This window comes from Vulpes lagopus, chromosome 4 (assembly GCF_018345385.1).
Source record: "Vulpes lagopus strain Blue_001 chromosome 4, ASM1834538v1, whole genome shotgun sequence".
Lineage (NCBI taxonomy): Eukaryota > Metazoa > Chordata > Mammalia > Carnivora > Canidae > Vulpes > Vulpes lagopus.
The window spans coordinates 6,018,451-6,037,981 of record NC_054827.1 but is presented as its reverse complement, the minus strand read 5'-3'; the positions used below and the strand labels follow the sequence as shown (position 1 = coordinate 6,037,981).

At 35.7% G+C, this 19,531-nt stretch overlaps 1 protein-coding gene across 2 annotated transcripts in view; it reads right to left on the bottom strand.

Moving 5' to 3' along the window:
• Nucleotides 1-19,531, bottom strand: part of WDR17 (WD repeat domain 17) — a 105,684-nt gene that overhangs the window by 62,420 nt on the left and 23,733 nt on the right. The window contains exons 1-2 of one of the 2 annotated variants that reach the window (XM_041752735.1): nucleotides 15,258-15,327; nucleotides 3,763-3,891 (exon numbers count right to left, since the gene is read on the bottom strand). In XM_041752735.1, the coding sequence (XP_041608669.1) occupies nucleotides 3,763-3,891; nucleotides 15,258-15,323 (195 nt within the window). In that variant the 5' untranslated portion in view covers nucleotides 15,324-15,327. Of the gene's footprint in view, nucleotides 1-3,762; nucleotides 3,892-15,257; nucleotides 15,328-19,531 lie in introns of those variants that run through there. The other variant, XM_041752736.1, reaches the window with a different exon arrangement.

Sequence of the window (19,531 nt, the reverse complement as noted above, 5' to 3'; positions counted from 1 at the left end):
ATCAATGGACACTGGATTACTTCCAGGTCTCAGATATAGTGCAGTGAAAAAGATGCTGAAATGCATCTTTTCAAATTAGTGTTTTTACTTCCTCAAAAGTAGAACTGCTAGATCATATGAGGGTTCTGTTTTTAATTTTTTGAGAAACCTCCATAGTTTTCCATAGTGGTTGCACCAATTTACATTCCCATCAACAGTGCACAAGGGTTCTCTTTTCTCCACATCCTCCCCAACATTCGTTGTTCCTTGTCTTTCTGTCATCCTAACAGGTGTCAGGTGCTATCTCAGTGTGGTTTTGATTTGCATTTCCCTGGTGACGAGTGATGTGATTTCTTTTCATGCATCTGTTGGCCATCTGTATGTCTTCTTTGGAAAAATGTCTATCCAGATCCTCTATTTTTTAATCAGATCATTTGTTTAATTTGCCATTGAGTCATATGGGTTCTTTATGTGCTTTGGATATTAATCCCTTATCAGATGTATGATATGCAAATATTTCCTCCCATTCAGTGGGCTGCCTTTGCATTTTGTGGATGACTTCCTTCGCTGTGCAAAAGGTTTCTAGTCTGATGAAGTCACACTTGTTTATGTTGCCTTTGTTTTTCGTGTCAGTGATTCTAACGTATTACCTGTTTTTGTGTCCTTCATAGAACACTTTTTTCCTGCAACATTTACTTATTTATTTGCTTATTTTTTTAGGATCACTTCCTGCCCCCGTTCTTACTAAGAATATGAATTTGATGAGAAGAATCTGCCTGGTTTGTTCATTGTTGTATTTTTACTACCTAGAGATTCTTGGCCAATGGAAGAGAGCCAGTTCATATTATGGAAAAAATGAGCCATTATGCTATTATTTATCATTTAAGCAACTTTCAACTTTTGCCATCACACATTATGCTGTAGTGAACATCTCTGTATATAAAACTTTGACTAATGAACTAATAATTTCCCTCAGTTTTCCCTTCTGTAATTTCTGTATCTATTACTACTTAAACTTTAGCTATTCCTGAACAACTTCAGATGAAAATATTATTAAACACAACCAAGTACCAGTGGGGTTTTCATCTATTAGTATTGCAGTTATAATAATCTTAAGTTGGCCTGTTTATATAAGTACATTTTCTGTGCGTTTAGGGATAAGTTTGTACGTTTTAAGCTATTCAGTGATTTCAGTTATCTATGGTAAATAATGTGAATGTGTCTAATGCACATAATAGAAAAAACTACTATATAAGTTAGAAATTCAGTGGAAGAGTCTATAAATACAATAAAAACACAAGAAGCTCTGCGCACATCAATGACCGTCACTGGCCTTACTATACAAATTATCCAAGTAGTATGTTAAACACAATATACATAACTTACAGGGTTTATTATATTTACAATTCAGTATGACAAGCCCATACCATTACACTGAATTGGACCACAAATTATTTTTAGAGTAGTTCACAATTCAATGGTCAAAGAAAAAATTCTTACGGCATTTACAAGTATCATTTAATATTTCAGACAGATTTGATAATAACAGCATCAACAGACTACCAAATACTGACTGTACATTGACCCTATATATTATTTAATAAATATTCCCTTTGAAAATAATTATATTTTGTATTTATGTAGCATATTTTTCAAAGCACTTCAATTTAGATAATGACATTTAAAACAGTACTGATTAATATAAGTTGAATGTTAATGTCATCATTTAATACAAATGTAATCTTCTATTTGCATACTTTGAAACAAGGTTTTGCAGTGGACTCTGTAATGAAGTGCCACCTGAGTTTGTTTTAATTTCTAAATCAGGGTGATTTTTAGTTTGTTTCAGTATTTAAAAATGACACATAAACTTTCTTCATGAATTTTTAATTTAAGAATTATAACCCAGTCTTCCTAAATATTCAAGTCATAAAATGTCATCATCAAACTTAAGACACATGCGAACATGAAAAAAATTAACTTCTGTCTTCATCTACTCTCTTCCCTACTCCCTGCAGGAACAGTTGGCCTTGACTTTTATGTTCTGCTTCTCTAAAAGGAAATAAAACAAGAAGACAGGGACTTAAGACTAAGGGAGAAATGTTGTAGGAGATCTTAGGGAGTGAGAAGCTTGTGTAAAGGAGGCAGATGGGAGGGCAAAGGAGGAGATTGACAGGCCTGCTGCTGTCTTTGTGTACAGAGCAATGGAAAGTGAAAAAATGTGAGTTACACTGAAACTGCAGTTTGATTCCTGGGTGTTTCTACAATGTTGAATAATGGACTACATAAAATCTAACTCAAAGTCGTGGAAAATTAATTGGTTTGTAGATTAATGCTATGATTTCTTAAACTGTCGATAAACTACAGTATCAGTAATTAAAAGGATTTTTACTCTGGAATAATCCAATAATTTTTTTTCACTCTAAACTGGAATGAGTTGGTGTTTCAAAACAACAAAAGACATATATCATTCAAAAAGTATTTAGTGAGTATCTATTAAATTCCAGAGAGTACAGAGTAACTTGAGAAATTCAAAGGTAAGGAAGGCTCATGCTGGCAAAGGGAAGCAGGCAGACAGGCAGTGCATTTCCTAAGGTCCTTTGCTAACAGGAAAGAGAAAAAGCAGAATGTGGAAAAAAGTTTAGACACTTGAGCCAAGATTTGAAAGATGAGAAAACATTCTCTAAACAGGCAACGCAGGCAAATGGAAAACCTTGTGTAAGCAAAGGCAAGATATAAAGAGTCTGAGATGTTTTGGAAAATACAATTAGGTTGGTTATGCCCGGGCCACAAGGTGAGCCGAGAGGTGAAAGAAACACTGCAAAACAATGTCACACTACGAAGTCTGGATGTTAATATGAAAGAATGAGGAGCAGCTGAAGATAGAAAATTCTGGATTTGCATTACATGATGATTGATTACACTGCAGTATAAATTAAAGGGACTCAAAGTAGAAGCGAAGAGGATAGTAAGAGATTATTATAATAGTTTAGGTGAGAAGGATATAAAGGTTACCAAATGCTAGGATTGCTCCTGGTTACCTACAGTACAGGAGGTGAGTAGAAGAGAGAGCCCTAAGGTAGCTAACCCTCACACGGGGGCTTTGGATGAGAGTTTAGCTGCTAACACTGAAATGCTGACTCTAGGTTTGAGCAGAAAGACTGACCTGGATTTAAGATGCTTGTGGTACCTCTATCTGGGGCAATTCAGAAGGCCATGGGCTCTATAGATTGGGAATTGATGAAGAGATGTCTGGATGGAGCTCGGGGATGAGAAAAAGGAGTGATAAAGGTTTGAATCTCAAGAATAGCTCAACGTATTTCATATCTGCCCTGTTTTCACTATAATGATCTCTAACAGATGACCCACATTCTTCAACTTATGATTTTTTTTTCATACGAAATGCTACTGAGCCAGGTCTGAAACAAAGGAATACACGAATTCCAACTACTTATATGAAAATATATTTTAAAAGGTTTAAATTCTAATTGCTCACCACTCATGAACTGGAAGCTTTTAATTCTTGAGGAAATTCTTTTTGATGAACAGCACATAAAGGTTTATGACATCAACTAAGGTTTTTCCAATAATTTAAAACTATGATATAAGCATTTTTCTAAAAGTCTGACCTGTAAAACCTATATAGTATAAACAGCAACAAAATAGAAGTATCAATGAAATTACAGCACTAAGCCTTTCATATAACAGGGATTTTAAAATAGGTATTAAATTTTAATTTTACTTAATTAAATTGGAAATCAAAAAGAATCAATAGTATCTTACCTGGTAAATATAGATGGCCAGGGTGGCACAATATGCAAACCTGTCTCCGTTGGCAGCACATACATCTTTGTTCCACGGCTGACATCCAGCGGCCAGCAGTCCCACCTGCCTTACCTGGGACATGTTTGCCTTAAAAAACAAATTTGGAGAAACATCAGCCATTTTCATTTTTCAATAAACTTAATTATTTTATGTCTAACTTGATCAATCCTTATCTTAATGTCCTGAAAAAATTCTCTACTAGGACTATTAATCTCGATGTACACTTTCAGAGAACAAGAGCTGAAATCCCCAAATGTCTAGAGACATCAAACAGGTAACCCAAATTTGAAAACACGAAATTATAAAATGATAAATGACAAATAACATTTGGCCAAGGAATGGGAACCCTAGAGGAGTGATGGGGACTGCAGTGAAACAGAAAGGCCATATTCTATCTGACGGGCTCTAGTGCCACTGGAGAAGACCCTCCCATGTTGCCAGATTTATACAAGTTTCCAGAAAAATGGAAGTATGTAGATTTTCACATAAAACCTACTGATTTTTAAATACTAGCAATTCATGCAGGGCAGCAATTTCAAATGTAAAACCCTGAAAGCCAATATTGGGAGGATTGTAGCCTCTGTCAGAGAACATCACTGTTTTTACAGTGACTCAGTATCTTTGCAATAACTATTTATGGGACAGAGGGCAGGTCCGCAGGCTGCGTTAACAATACTGTTCATTGTGAAGATGGGACAGAAGGAAACTGGAAACCACTGGTTACAAAATGTTGACGTGGCAGGCAGAGGACAGTGGAGTAAACAGCCCTCAAGATCAAGAATCAGCCTGGCTGGGGCTCCCGTAAGCAGGGAGGGAGATCCAGCTCCAAGCCAGGGCAGAGCATGGAGGCAGGCATCTAATCTCAGGTTTCTGTTCCTTCTAGTTAAAAGAAATCCTCTGAAATAGGTGTTCCCTTCCATTCATCTCAGCTCAAGGGATTCTGTGAATCTCTGTGTAAACTCTCAACTCAATTCTTCTAGGATCGTGGAGAAAAGGAAACCAAGTGGGGGACTGTTTGTGTATCTATGATCATATTGAAAACCCAGAAACAGGGAAAATCTAAGGCAAAAACAAAAACAAAGAACCTCTTCTGAGCATTACCCTATAGAGTTACCTTGAATGGCATTCAAGAATAGATTAATTGACCAAAAAAATTTTTTTTTCAAGGCAGAATCTAGACCATTATGAGAGGTCTTTTCTAATATGGTCAAAAATACTGGTCTAAAAATGAGGACTCTCAACATAAAAGTCTTCACTTATACTGCAAAGTTATACCAGGAAACTACCAATTTTTCACTATTGTGAATTTCATCCCTATTTCAAGTAAGGAAAAAATATAAATAGCAATTATAAGCTTAAAAATATTTTTGAAAAATTAAGTAAATACCTGGGAGATAATAAGTTTGGTTCACATGGCCTAACATAACCAAACGTCAGCATTTAATCAATATTCTGTTTATGTTGTTATTGCTTTAACACAAATGTCAAATATCACAGCTATGAAACATTAACACATAAATATATATACACACACGCCTGACCTAAGACACAAGTGTAATGGGTACCTGTTCAGTGTGCCTTTTCTCTTTCTACCCTGCCACCTAGTGGTTTAAAACAAGTTGCTCTGAACCAACAAAACTTGGTAATGTCATTGAAAAATAAAGCAGTGTTTGCAGCATCTGCTTCCTTTTCAGTATTACTGGAATCATGTACTGACCATAACCCTGTATTTCTTCTTTATTTTAATGCTCCAAATTAGTAAACTCTAGTCAGTTACATTATCACCAGTTTACTTATCAAGCTACTTTCTTCTTTATATCTTTTCTATTTCATATTTCCACCTTCTACAAAAGATCTCTTCTTCTTTCCTTTCTTCCCCGAATCTGTCTTCATCCCATGAAATCTCCTTATCTGAGTGGAATTAGTGGGTTTTTTTAAGTAAAAAGTTATTTGAAGTGAAAAATTCCATGATAACTGTGCTTGTTTAACTCTAAGAATCTTCTTTCCTCCTCCTCCTCCTCTGGCACTTGTATTTCCTCAAGCACTAGCATTCCTGACAAATTTTTAAAAATATACATATTTTTTAGGGGATCCCTGGGTGGCGCAGCGGTTTGGCACCTGCCTTTGGCCCAGGGCGCGATCCTGGAGACCCGGGATCGAATCCCACATCAGGCTCCCGGTGCATGGAGCCTGCTTCTCCCTCCGCCTGTGTCTCTGCCTCTCTCTCTCTCTCTGTGACTATCGTAAAAAAAAAAAAAAAAAATACATATTTTTTAAACTAGTAATGTTACAATGTTACCTTTCACTGGAAATATACATTATTTTATTTTATTATTTTTTTGAAATATACATTATTTTAACTACAGTGTGAATTAAATAGGCTTTTGTGGTTTACATTTGGGGTCTATGGTTACTACTCGTAATGTTTGTAAATAAAAGTTGTTTCTCATTTATGTTTAAGCAAATTTTGAGTTTATATCTGGAAAAGAAATGTAAGAGAAAGATTTAAACAGGTAAAATGGAATCATTTTTAGAATGTTCACTTTCTTTTTTTCTAAATCTTTTTTGAACTTAATAAACTGTTTTTAGAGCAGTGTTAGTTTCACAGCAAAAACTGAGTTGAAATGACAGAGTTTGCGTTCACTCCCTGTCCCCCGTACACACAACCCCCCCCATTAATGCCTCCCATCAGATTGGTACATCTGTTACAGTGATGAACCTACACTGACACATCATCATCATCCAAAGTCCTTCGTTTACAGTAGGGTTGGCCCCCGGTGTTGTGCATCCCATGGGTTTGGATAAATGTAGAAGGACATGCACCCACCATTTTAGATTGCACAGAATACACTGCCCTAAAAAATCCCCTCTGTTTGCCCATTGATCTCTCCCTCACTCAATAACCCCTGGCAAGCACTGATATTATTATACTCTGCACAGTCTCACCTTTTATCCATAGTTATGCCCTTTCATTGTAATCATGCAGTATGTAATCTTTTCTTTAATTGAGTAATAGACACTTAAGTTTCCTCCCTGTATTTCATGGCCTCATAGCTCATCTCTTTTTACCAGTGAAAAATATTCCCTTTTAAATAAATAATAAAGAGTACCACTGTTTATTTATCCATTCACTTACTGAAGGACATCTTGGTTGTTTTCAAGTTTTAACAGTTATGAATAAAGCTGCTATAAACACCCATGCACAGGTTTTTATGTAAACTTAAGTTTTCAATTCCTTTAGGTGAGTAACAGGGAGTGCAAAAGGAGGGGACTGCTAGAGTAGGAGTATGCCTATTATATAAGAAAAGATCAAACTAAAAAAAAATAAATAAAAATATTTTTTTTAAAAAAAGATCAAACTGTCTTTCAAAGAGGTTGCACCATTTGCATTCCCACCAGAAATAAATAGAAGCTCCTGCTGTTTCCCACTCTCACCAGCCTTTGGTGTGGTCAGTGTTCTGGACAGGCCATTCTAATAGGTATGTAAGTAGTAACTCGTTTTAATTTGGAATTCCCTAGGTCGAACATCTTTCCATATACTTATATGCCATCTATCTTCTTCAGTGAAGGGTCTGTTCAAGTCTTAATTTGCTAGAAATGGCTCAAGAACTTAGAGAAACATTTTACTTCTAGATCACTGGTTTGTTACAAGAGGACATAACTCAGGAACAGCCAGATAGAAGAGATGCATGAAGCAAGGTAGAGGGAAGGGGCAAGGAGATCCCATCTTCTCAGAGTGGGTCACGCGTTCATCAACCTGAGAGCCCTCTGAACCCCTTCCTTTTGTGTTTTAGTAGAGGCTTCATTATACAGGATTGATTGATTAAATTACTGGCCACTGGTGATCTTTCAACCTCCAGCCCCTCTCCCCTCCCCGAAAGGTCAAGGGGTGGGATTAAAAGTTCCAACCCTGTAATCATATGATTGGCTCCAGCCAGCCATCAACCTCCATCCTTACATGCTTTCTAAAAGTCACCTTATTAGCATAACAAAAGACACATTTATGGCTCTCAACACTTGGGACACTGACATCTGAATGACTAAATAAATACATATTTCTTATAAATCACAGTATCATAAACTGTTATTATTCATTCAGTTTCTTTAAAACATAGGTCTATTCAGGTTGTATATTTCTTCTGTAAGTTTTGGCAAATTATATCTTTAAAGAATTGGTCCCTTTCATATAGATTACCAAATTTGTAGTGTTTCTGTATCATCCTTTTAATGTCCATTGGTTATATAGCGATGTCCCCTCTTTCATTATTGGTATTCGTAACATGTTCCTTCTCTCTTTTCTTTTTAATTAGTCTAGCTTAAAGGCTAATACATTTTATTGATCCTACACTTCATCTTAGCCAAAAGGCCGAGAAGCGATTGATTTTATTGATCTTTCAAAGAAGCACCTTTTAGTTTTGTTGATTTTCTCTACTGATTTTCTATTTCGGATTTCACTGATTTCTGATCTAATTTTTATTATTTCTTTTCTTCTGCTTACTTTGGATTTATTTAATTTACTCCTCTTTTTCTAGTTCCCTAAGGCAGAAGCTTAGATGATTAATTTTAGATCTTCCTTCTTTTCTAATATATGCATTAAATTCTATAAATTCCCTCCAAGCACGGCTTTTGCTGCATCCCATAAATTATGTTAAGTTGTATTTTCAATTTCATGCAGTTTAAAAATGCTTTTCAATTTCTCTTAAGAATTCTTCTTTGATCCATGTGTTATTTAGAAGACTGTTGTTTAGTCTCTATATGGAGACTTTCAAGTTATATCTCTGGTACTGATTTTTAGTTTAATTCCACTGATGTGTGAGAGTAAACCTTTTATTATTTCTGTACTTTTAAGTTGTTGAGATGTGCTTTATGGCCCAAAACATGATCTATCTAGGGAGATGTTCCATGTGAGCTTGAGGAGAATGTGCAACCTGCTGTTGTTGGAGGAAGTAATCCATAGTGTGGACCATACACACTTGAAGATGCTATAGAGTTCAACTATGTTCTTACTGATTTTCTGTCTGGTAGATCTGTTCAGAGTCTCCAACTATAACAGTATGCCCATCTATTTCTTCTCATACTTCTATCATTTTTTGCCTCATGTATTACAATACTGTTATTAGGCACACACACATTAAAGTTGTGTGTGAGTCTTTTTGGATTACTGACCCTTTTATCACCATGTAATGTTTCTCGTTATCCTTGCTCTGAAATTTACATATCTATACACACTTCTTTTAATTAGTGTTAGCATGGCTTATCTTTCTTCATCCCTTTACTCTTTATCTATGTATGTCTTTATATTTGAGTTACTTGTAGACAAAGACCCAACTATATGTTTTCATTAGTGCATTAGGCCATTGATGTTCAAGGTAATGATTGATATGCTTGGATTAGTATATACCCAATTTTTACTGTTTCAATTTGTTCCTGTTTTCGTCCTCCACACTTTTTTTTTCTTCTGTGGTTTCAACTGAGCACTTTATATGATTCAACTTTTTCTTCTTTCTTAGCATATCAATTATCATTTAAAATTGTGTGTGACTGCCCTAGACTTTGTAAGATACATTTACAACTACTCCAAGTCTACTTTCAAATATCACCATACCACTTCTCAGGTAGTGTAGGCACCTTATAAATAACAAAATATCCCTAATTCCCTAATTCCTCTTCTCATCCCTTATATCATTGCTGTTATTCATTTTACTTATACATAAGCAACACCACACACATATATGTATGTGTGTATGTTCATAAAAGTATAATAAAATATATTGTTGTACTTTTATTATATACAAACTGTTGTACTTACATACAAATCTTAACAAGATTAAGAATAAGAAAAATGAAAGTTTTTATTTTACCTTTACTTATATATTCTCCATTACTCTTCTTTTGTTTATGCAGATCTGATTTTCTGACTTGTACAACTTACCTTCTCTGAAGAATTTCTCCTACATTTATTGCAAGGTAGGTCTACTGGCAAGAAATCCCCCAATTCTTGTTTGTCTGAGGAAGTCTTTATTTCTCCTTCACTCATTAAAGATAATTTCATAGTGTATGGATTTCTTGGCTGGTATTTTATTTTTCTGAACACTCTATTTCATTTCATTCTCTTCTTGCTTTTGTGGTTTCTGAGAAGTTGAATGATAATTCTTATTCTTGCTCCTCTGTTTTCTTTTTGAAGATTTTCGCTTTCATTTTTGTTTTCAGTTTGAATGTGATTTGCCTAGGTGAGGGTTTTGTTTTGTTTTGTTTTGTTTTGTTTTGTTTGCATTTATCTCATTTTGTATTTTCTGGGCTTCCTGGATCTGTGGTTTGCTGTCTGACAAAATTTGGGGAAATTCTAAGTCATTACTGCTTCACCTGTTGCTTCTGCTCCTTTCTCTTCTTGTTCTGGTATTTCCAGTATGTGTATGGCACATCTTTTGCAATTGGCCTACAGCCCTTGGGTATTTTGTCCTGTTTTTCCCCCCATTCTTTTTTCTCCTTCCTTTTCAGATTTGGAAGTCCCTACCATCATATTCTCAAGCTAAGTCATTCTTTCCTCAGCCATATCCAGTCTACTAATGAGCTAACAGGCATTCTTCATTTCTTAGTGTTTCTGGTCTCTATCATTTCTTTTTGATTCCTGTTAGAATTTCCATTTCTCTGTTTAAATTATCCACCTGTCTTTGTATGTTCTCCATTTTTTATTAAAGTCCTTATAATATTAATTTTGTTTCTTTAAATTCTTGGTCCAATAGTTACAACATTCCTGCCATATCTGACTCTTGTTCTGATGGTTTTTTGTTCTCTTTAAACTGTTTTTTGTTTGTTTGCTTGTTTGTTCATTTTTGCTTTTTAGTATGCCCTACAATCTTTCCTTGAGAGGATTACATGATGTACTGGGTAAAAAACACTGTGGTCAGCTGACCCTTGGTAATGTAACTGTGGGAGGAAAAGTGCTCTATAATCCTGTGATTAGGTCCTCTGGTGAGTCCATGCCTGTGTAATGTGAATTTCACCAGTGATTCTTGGAGGGGTTTTTTTATCCCTTAGTTGGGAAAGGATGGGTACAGTGGGCTGGAGTTGGTTATTTCCCTTCCCCAGATAGGTAAGGCTCTGATAAAACAATTTCTTCCTAGAAAAACTTTGCTAAGAAAAAAATGCTAGGACCTATTTCAAAACGGTTCCTTTTCTTCTCTCCCTGCCAGATGCATGATGGGATTTTCCCTGGTCTTCACTGTGAGGACCTGGTAGAGATCCTGGAGGTGAGAGCACACAAGCATGGGGCCTCCATGGAGTCTCTAACTCTCAGACCTGTGACATGAGCCTCCAGCAATTCATCAGTTATAGTTCAGGTTTTCCTAGTTGGGCTCTGGTTCCCACTGAGGTTTTAGCTGGTAGGTCTCTGCTCCAGGAGGTTGTGAATTTCTGTAACTGCCTGCCCATCTCTCCAATTGTGGAAGAAGTAAACTGCCTTGTGACCTCACTTCTCTTAGAGATCTAAGAAGAGTGGCTGATTTATTTTTTTCCAGTTTGCTCAACTTTTTATCATTTTAGGCTAGAGTGAAGACTTCTAAGCTCCTCACCTGCCAGACTACAAACTCAAAGTCCCTCTGCTCCTTATTAAAAAGGCATGTTACTTTAAAATTCACTTTGTCAATATATTTTTACTTTAATTACAGTATATCTTAAATTACCTCTTCTTTAAGTTCACTACTTTTTAATTTTCAAATTTAAATAATACAAAAATTTCAATTTTGCCATACAATTTGGTATGACTTTGTTCCTAAGCAGCTTTCACAAGTCTTACAATCTAACCATATAATTTCCTTTTAAATTTAGAGTTGAGGGATGCCTGGGTGGCTCAGTGGTTGAGCGTCTGCCTTTGGCTCAGGGCATGATCCTGGTCTGGGGATCAAGTCCTGCATCAGGCTCTCTCCAAGGAGCCTGCTTCTCCTTCTGTCTATCTCTCTGCCTCTCTCTGTGTGTCTGCCATGAATAAATAAATAAATAAAATATGTAAAATAAATAAATAAATATAGAGTTGAATAACTTGTCCAAAACAGCCATTAAAATAATAAACAGTATAAAACAAAATAAGAACATATCTAGGATTTTGAAGAAAATTTGAAAAAAATTACACATCATTAAATATATGAATATTGGGGCCCCTGAGTGGCTCAGTCCATTAAACATCTACCTTTGGCCAGGGTCCTAGGAATGAGCCCCACATTGGGCTCCCTGCTCAGCAGGGAGTCTGCTTCTCCCTCTCCCTCTGCCCCTCCCTGTGCACTCTCTCACTCTCAAGTAAATAAATAAAATCTTAAAAATATATATATATGAATACTCTTGTATTTATAAATCTTAATTATGTATTTAAACTGGCAGTATTTGAGACTTCCTTATTGTTTTTCAAAATTATTAAAAATATATGCAATATGATATAGCTTTTATTAAATTATGTCTGTAATTGCTAAGGAGATAAAAAGAAATGTCCAGAAGCTTTTGTTATCTTTGTAGTCAGCATGAATGGTTATATAATTAATGCTTCTCATTACTACAAATAGAAAATATTCAACTACAGAATCATTCCAAAATCTGTTTCTTTATTTTAAACATAAGTCATAAAATATATGTTACACATTTAGGTAAATAAATGTATGTGAACTTAACGTTGTAATTAATTATATATTTCAGACAAATATTATTTACTTTTTTGTATTCTTACTTTAGAATAGGTTTCATTTTTATGTGAATGACTTAAGAATTTCCATGTACATTCTAGAGATTTGTTACTTCAGAAAATATAATCTTCTGTTTCCAGTAACAACATGTACACTTTAAAGATGTACTAAACCAAAAAAAAAATAAATAAATAAAGATGTACTAAACCTTCTAGTACACTGAATAATGGAGATTTAGAAAGGATTCAGGAAGAAAGTCTGAGCATTGTGTCACCCCACACATAAGTGACAATGTCAGTAACCTGGCAACAGCCTACTTGCAAAGATATTAATTTCTTAACCTAAATTCAATTTTTCTTTTAATCTCATATGAAATACAACATATATGTTACAATCACAGTAAAGATATTCTATATATTAAGTATATGAAATGTAAAAAAAGTGATGAGTGTATTTATATTATACTTATATAACATTAAAGTTCACTTCTGAATATGAAGAGTATGCTGATATGAAATAATCACAATGAAATTTAAAATATAGCTAGAGTTACAACACTGCGAAAAGAGCCTGCAAAACTAAGTGAAAATCAAATTAATATGTATGTCTGTGTACCTGTAGAAATATACACATACACCATAAATATATTAAAATTAATACTATCATAAGTTTGTACGAAAGACCAGTCATACTTGTAATTTTTCAAACATTATATTTCTAAATTACATGTTAACTAAAAAATCCAACTTACCTTTTCTTGTGAACTTTAAAAAAAAAACTCTTTCCACCAACAGTGTAAGAGGGCTCCCCTTTCTCTGCATCCTCACCACATCTGTTGTACTCAGAGTTACCGTTCTATTTCATGTAAAATGTAATAACCCCACAACCATATTTTCATTCCCCCCATACGGTCCTTTATATTATTATCAAATGTGTTGCATTTATGTACATTATAAACCCCACACTACAATGTTATGATTTTGCTTTTAAATAAATTAGGAGAAAAAAATTCTATTGAAAAATGTGCTATGCTGAATGCTGATTATATAGGATATATATGCACATACACATCAACTGAAAAATATTAAGCTCTGCTTTTAGGAGAACTTAAAGTCAATATTCATGTGCCAATTTTCATTATTTAGAATAGGATCTTTCATTCTCAACCAAGTTTATATAAGAACAGACCAAAATTTGAGCCAGAAGCGGCTCAAACTCATGAAGATGACAATATGGTAATTTCAGGGTTGCACTGTATCTATATATAACAGCTACTCTTGTAATAGGTCTCAGAGCCAGAAATTCATTTATAAAGGCTAATGATACTAAAGGACAGACTGGTGTTATGATGGAGAAAAAGATATTGAATCCTCATAATCTCTAATGTAAACTCCCCTGAAGTCACTAGATAAAGGAACACTCAATTTTAGTAAAAAGCATTTTAGCGAGTTGGACTACCATCCTTATCCCTCCCCATTGAGAAAATACATGGACTGCACTGGAAGAAAAAAAAAAAAACCTCTTTGGTTCAACATCAGAAATGCACTTATTATATTTAAAATGCACACACACAATACAAAGGTGTGTATGTGTGTCCAGTGGGACTTATCTAACTCATAAGCTGAAGTACTTCCATCATTTATGGGTACGATTGAAATTCAGAATGACAAGCTACCCACTGATTCTCCACCTGTTTTCTGCAGAATGTGTTAGGATCCCCAGTATGAGGATTATTCTCCAGAGTTTGCTATTAACTGGCTGCAGAGATGTTTACCAGCTTTGTTTCACAGCTTAAAAAAAATGAAGAAAAAAAAAAAACAACAAAGAAAATCCCAAAAGGCAGGTGGCTTTAAACTGCTGAGGAAATACAGTGACAAAGATAATTAAAAGGGAGTAAAATACTGAAAAAATGTCTTTCATTGATGTGTGGAGGATGGGACTCTGAGGAAGTAGGACAGGGAGAGAAATGCAGTGCTGCCTATCTTGGTAGCATATGCCCTCCAACAACAGTGAGGAAAGCTGGTGAAACCCCAGGAAGATACTCTGGCTCTTTTGTTCTATTCATTAATAAAAAGAAAAATCCAGGCTGTGTGAGAAAAAAAATCCACAGAATGCTTCATTTAAATGATTTAAAAATCTCCCATTAAAAAGGTGAAAATAATCAAAAAGACATCGTATTATTTTACACTAAATCCATTTTGATTAGATACATTTTTAAACAGCAGTTTTGTACTATTGAAATAATAGATCAGAATAGCTATTTTCAAAATACTATACAAAAGTTGCCATGGTGACAATCCAAATCTTTTGAAACATAATTAATTGCCTAAAAATTCATCAGATAGAAAATGGCACTCTTCAGAAAATTTTTGCATTTACTTTTACAATATTAATATAATATATAGTATTATGCACATCTTCTGCTTCATTAAATTTTTTTCTTTATGTAAAATGACTATTACAAGTATTACTGTTTTCATATATTAGTCTCATAAAAGAATTCTATTTTATATTTAGAGCCTGAAGACAATCTGAAAACATTAAGAATTCATGTGAAACCAGGACAGAAAAAAAAAACCCTTTTCCTCAATGTATGATTATGACCGTATTTATAATTATCCTCTTATCTCTGCTTTGGAATCTATCAAGTGTCTTATTTACCTTCAAAATATTGCAATGCAAAAATGTCTGCAACATAAATGACAAAGAAATAACAGCTTCATGAGCAGGAGAGCAGAAAAAAGACCCACAAAAAATCATAATCACAACATAAATATATCTTACTCTTTGTAGTCCTTCATACCAATCATCTTGCTCAAACCAATTTGAAATGTAAGTCATCCAAGCCATAGGATGTTTCTACTTTAATCAAGGCAATTGGAAACTCGGCATCAGAATAGTCGGCACCTAAAGTAACAATAATGTGTTTCAACCAAACAGATTTACCAAAATCTGCCTTGTGAAATGTTCAGTACAAGAAGCTAGACATTTCAGCTGAAACAGTTTTAATAATTTACAATAACAGTATCTGTAAAAATAATGCTAACCCAGAAAATGTAAGCCTCTATGCTCAAACAGGAAAAAAAAATCATATAATCATTATGCTGTTATAGAGTATCAGCAAATGCTTTAGCAAATATTAGGCTTTCAGTTTTCATTCTTAAAAAAAATATATTAGATTGAACTTTTACAAGAAAGAGGCAAATTATATCTTAAAGTTACCAAGTTACAAATAAGAAATCCAGAGAAACTACAAGGCAACAGGAGGCAAAAAAAAAAAAAAAAAAGTAGTTCCACTTTCAACCTCAGCAGTTGGGAGAATAAAACCAGAAGAAAGCTTCTAGGTGAAAAGGTGTGCAATGACAAGGCTAATTCTAGATTCTATGCTTGAGAGTTAAATTATTTTACAATTAGCTGATTGCTAATTACCGACATGCCTCAAAAAGTTTAGAGACCGCCCATCACTTAAATCACAGGCTAATATGTTCGACAGAGAATCAAAATCACATGGATTTGGCTTTTTTTTTTAGTTTTACTCACTTCTGAAAGATATTATTTACTAGACACACTAAGTAAGAGATTTCTTGGAGAGTACTACGTGGACTTCCGAACACCCTCTGTAAAGTTCAGGGGCTTCACCCAACAAAGTTCTGATGGATCTTTTCCTTACTAAGCTCATCAAACCGTTACACCTCAGTGGAGAAAAAAGGAAAGAAGGGGGGGGGGCAGAAGGAAAAGGGAAGCATTTGGGCAATTTGAGTGTTTCATTCTCCGTATCCTAGAGTAAGATAGCACTTGCTCTGGCATAAAAAAGGTACATGTCTAGGACACAGAAGCATCACAGTGGCTGACTGAAAACAGCCTTCTCTCCAAAAACTTATCAGATAGAACATGGCACTCTTCTTCAGAATAATTCTTCTTCTCCCTTTTTCTCTAGAAATATTTTTGAGTATCTGCTTGAAGCCTCAGGTCAAGATGCCTGGGAATAGGCTCTCACTTCCACAGGAAGTTGTAGGACTGATATAATCTCTTGTTTGTTTACATCTTCCTGACCTCCCAGATTCTGGGCCCTTTCAACCAGTTTTGCATATTTTTGACTTTCTCCAGCATCTCCCCTCCCAGCGCCTATCCTTACACTCTCTGCAGTAGCCTGAGATTAAAACAGCAGCGCCTCGGACTCCGGCATCACCTCCTCTTCCCCTGTTCACTACATTTGATCACCAGGTCTTATCAAACTATCTTCAAAATATCCCTTCAAAAGGTCCTTCTCTCCATCTCGAAAGTCAAAGTATTAGTGAGACCCCTCATCACATCTTGTATGAACTAACAAAATAGTTTACTTATGTCCCTGCTTGCACTGCAATTCCTAAACATGTTCTATAGCATCATCACTTAATGTCTGTTAGGTTTTTTTTTTTTATTAAAGATTTTTTATTTATTCATGAGAGACACAAAGAGAGAGACAGAGACATAAGCAGGCTCCATGCAGGGAGCCCGATGTGGGACTTGATCCCGGGACTCCAGGATCACGCCCTGGGCAGGTTTGTAGGCAGAAGGCAGCCGCTCAGCCACTGAGCCACCCAGGCGTCCCTGTCTGTTAGCTTTTAAATGCTTTTGCCTTAACTGTCCTTCCCCTTTTCGCTGTGAATAATATCTGTCATGTCACATTTATGGTTTTCCAAAAACACAGCTTAAAAATCCTCCTTTGAAAACTTCTTCAAATGCACCAAATCCCTCATTTGTTTGCCTTTCTTTATATATTTGCAAGTAATACATAGTGATTATTTGCATAAATGTAAATTGTGAGTTCCCCAAAACAAAGGAACTTGCCTTATTCATCTCTGTAGGAAGATACAAAATGTTTGTTAAGTGAACTGACAGTGCTAGAAGAGTCCTCAACTGATGACAGTTCACATGAAGGTACATATCACCAAAACTTTTTTTTTTTTTTTAAAGATTTTATTTATTTATTCATGAGAGACACACACAGAGAGAGGCAGAGGGAGAAGCAGGCTCCGTGCCTGGAGCCCGACGTGGGACTCGACCCCAGGACTCCAGGATCATGCCTGGACCAAAGGCAGGCGCCAAACCGCTGAGCCACCCAGGGACCCCCTGATGAATGGTTTCTAACTCTGGTGGTGACGTGCCGCGGTGGTCGAGAACCACAGCCACCTCGTGCAAGGAGGACACGCGGGCGGTCCCAGTCCTCGGGGCACACACAGTCGGCTCCGCAGCAAAGACCTCACAGGTCCACTGTTCCCTTTGCTTTGAATGTATCCAAGTGACAGGTACTATGCATACCAACAAATGAAATGGGACTACTATTTGATTCCTTTTGGAAATGGCTAACCAAATCATTTAAGACATTTTTTAAGCATTAAATTAAATGCCAACCTGAACTGGTAACATTACTTTAAAATCATACCAGGTACATTATGCCATTTTAAATACAATGTAGTTAATAATGAACACCCTGTTTATAGGGCACATAATGGTTCAGAGGCCTTATTGTGTGGTATTTTTCCATGAGCACTATTTGCCATACCTACAAGAATTAAGAAAAGTAAAATATTTCATATCATGTAATCCCAGATGAACTATCTTGCCTCGTACATACTTCCTGATGGTAGACAGGTGTTTTGACGATCTGACAGTGAATAGAATCTGGTTTATTTAGTGTAGAAGGACAGTTTTCAACTCTCACATCTGCCTGATGCGTTAGGACTGTTTGGAGTAGAGAGCTGAACCCATAGCTGACCTCAGAGGGGAAGCAAGCCATGAGCACTCAGCAGTAACTGAGGTAGGAAGAAGAGAGTCAGGGTGGCCCTTTTTGACATATTTATATCTGTGGATTAGTCCATGGGTCTGATGGACTAATTATTGCCAGAAATCACGAAGTGAACTCAATTCTTAGAAAATTCTTACTACCTCTTATGACTTCTGATGGAAGGAAATGACAGTCATCAGAAGGTAAATGTCATGTTAAAGAAAATAAAGAGAATGATGTAAAAGGTTTTGTATTGTCAGAAAACTTACTGCAGGCATTAATATCCAAACACACAAGTAACCTGAAGTTTGACTACTGGTTCTGACTTTTTCTGCATCTAGATCTTTGCCATGACCCCATAATACGCAGACGGCACACCACTGCCTATTGCCTTTGGACTTGCCCTATGACTGGCTTTTCTCAGTGATATTGTGGGCAGGAGTCAGAGTATTCCAGTTCCAAGCTCCGGCTAAAGGGCCTATTTCCATTCATACTCTTGTGCCTCTGCCACCAAGGAGAAGAACCTTCCATGGCTACCCTACTGATCCAAGAAGGATGAGAGACACAAGGAGTAGAGCTGCCACAGACAAACCACAGGTCTAAGTGAGAAGCAGAACCACTCAGCCAAGACAGATCTGCTGTAAAACCCGAGGATTATACCTGTGAGCATAATAAATGTGCAATGTTATATTTTTCTGAGTTTTTGGAGTGGTTTGTAACAAAGCATTTTTGTGGCAATAGCTAACTGATCCATTAACTCTTGAGTACAGGACAATAGGTTCACTCCACAGAGATTAGTCTATCAAATCAACATTCTCACCTTATCTACACTAGGAAATTGGGGTCTCCTGATGGAGAAAATAAGATTTATAGAGTTATGCCTATGTCCCTAGCAATACAGTTTTAAAAGACAAAATTTTTAAGATGAACTAAATATAGCAAGACATATTTATGTAAGGAATCCGAGTTATCTCATGTTCTTTTCCACCCTCTTAACAATTAATCATTGAAAAACAGTTGAGCTTTTCTTCCCATAAGAGAAAAATAATCAGCACATTTTGTGTGATCCATTCATATATAAGTAATGTTTCCATTTTGCTATGACTCTCCCTTGTTTAGAAGTGCCTTGTAATTTTGTGTGTTAGAACAGTTAGGACCACCTAGGAGGATAAGAACAATTTTAAGTAAATAAAGTAGGGCCCTGCCCTCATTCTGAGAAGCTGGTCATGGCTGCCAGTCATCGACATCCTACTGTAAGTATGGGGGTGAAAATCAAGACACGTGTCAACAG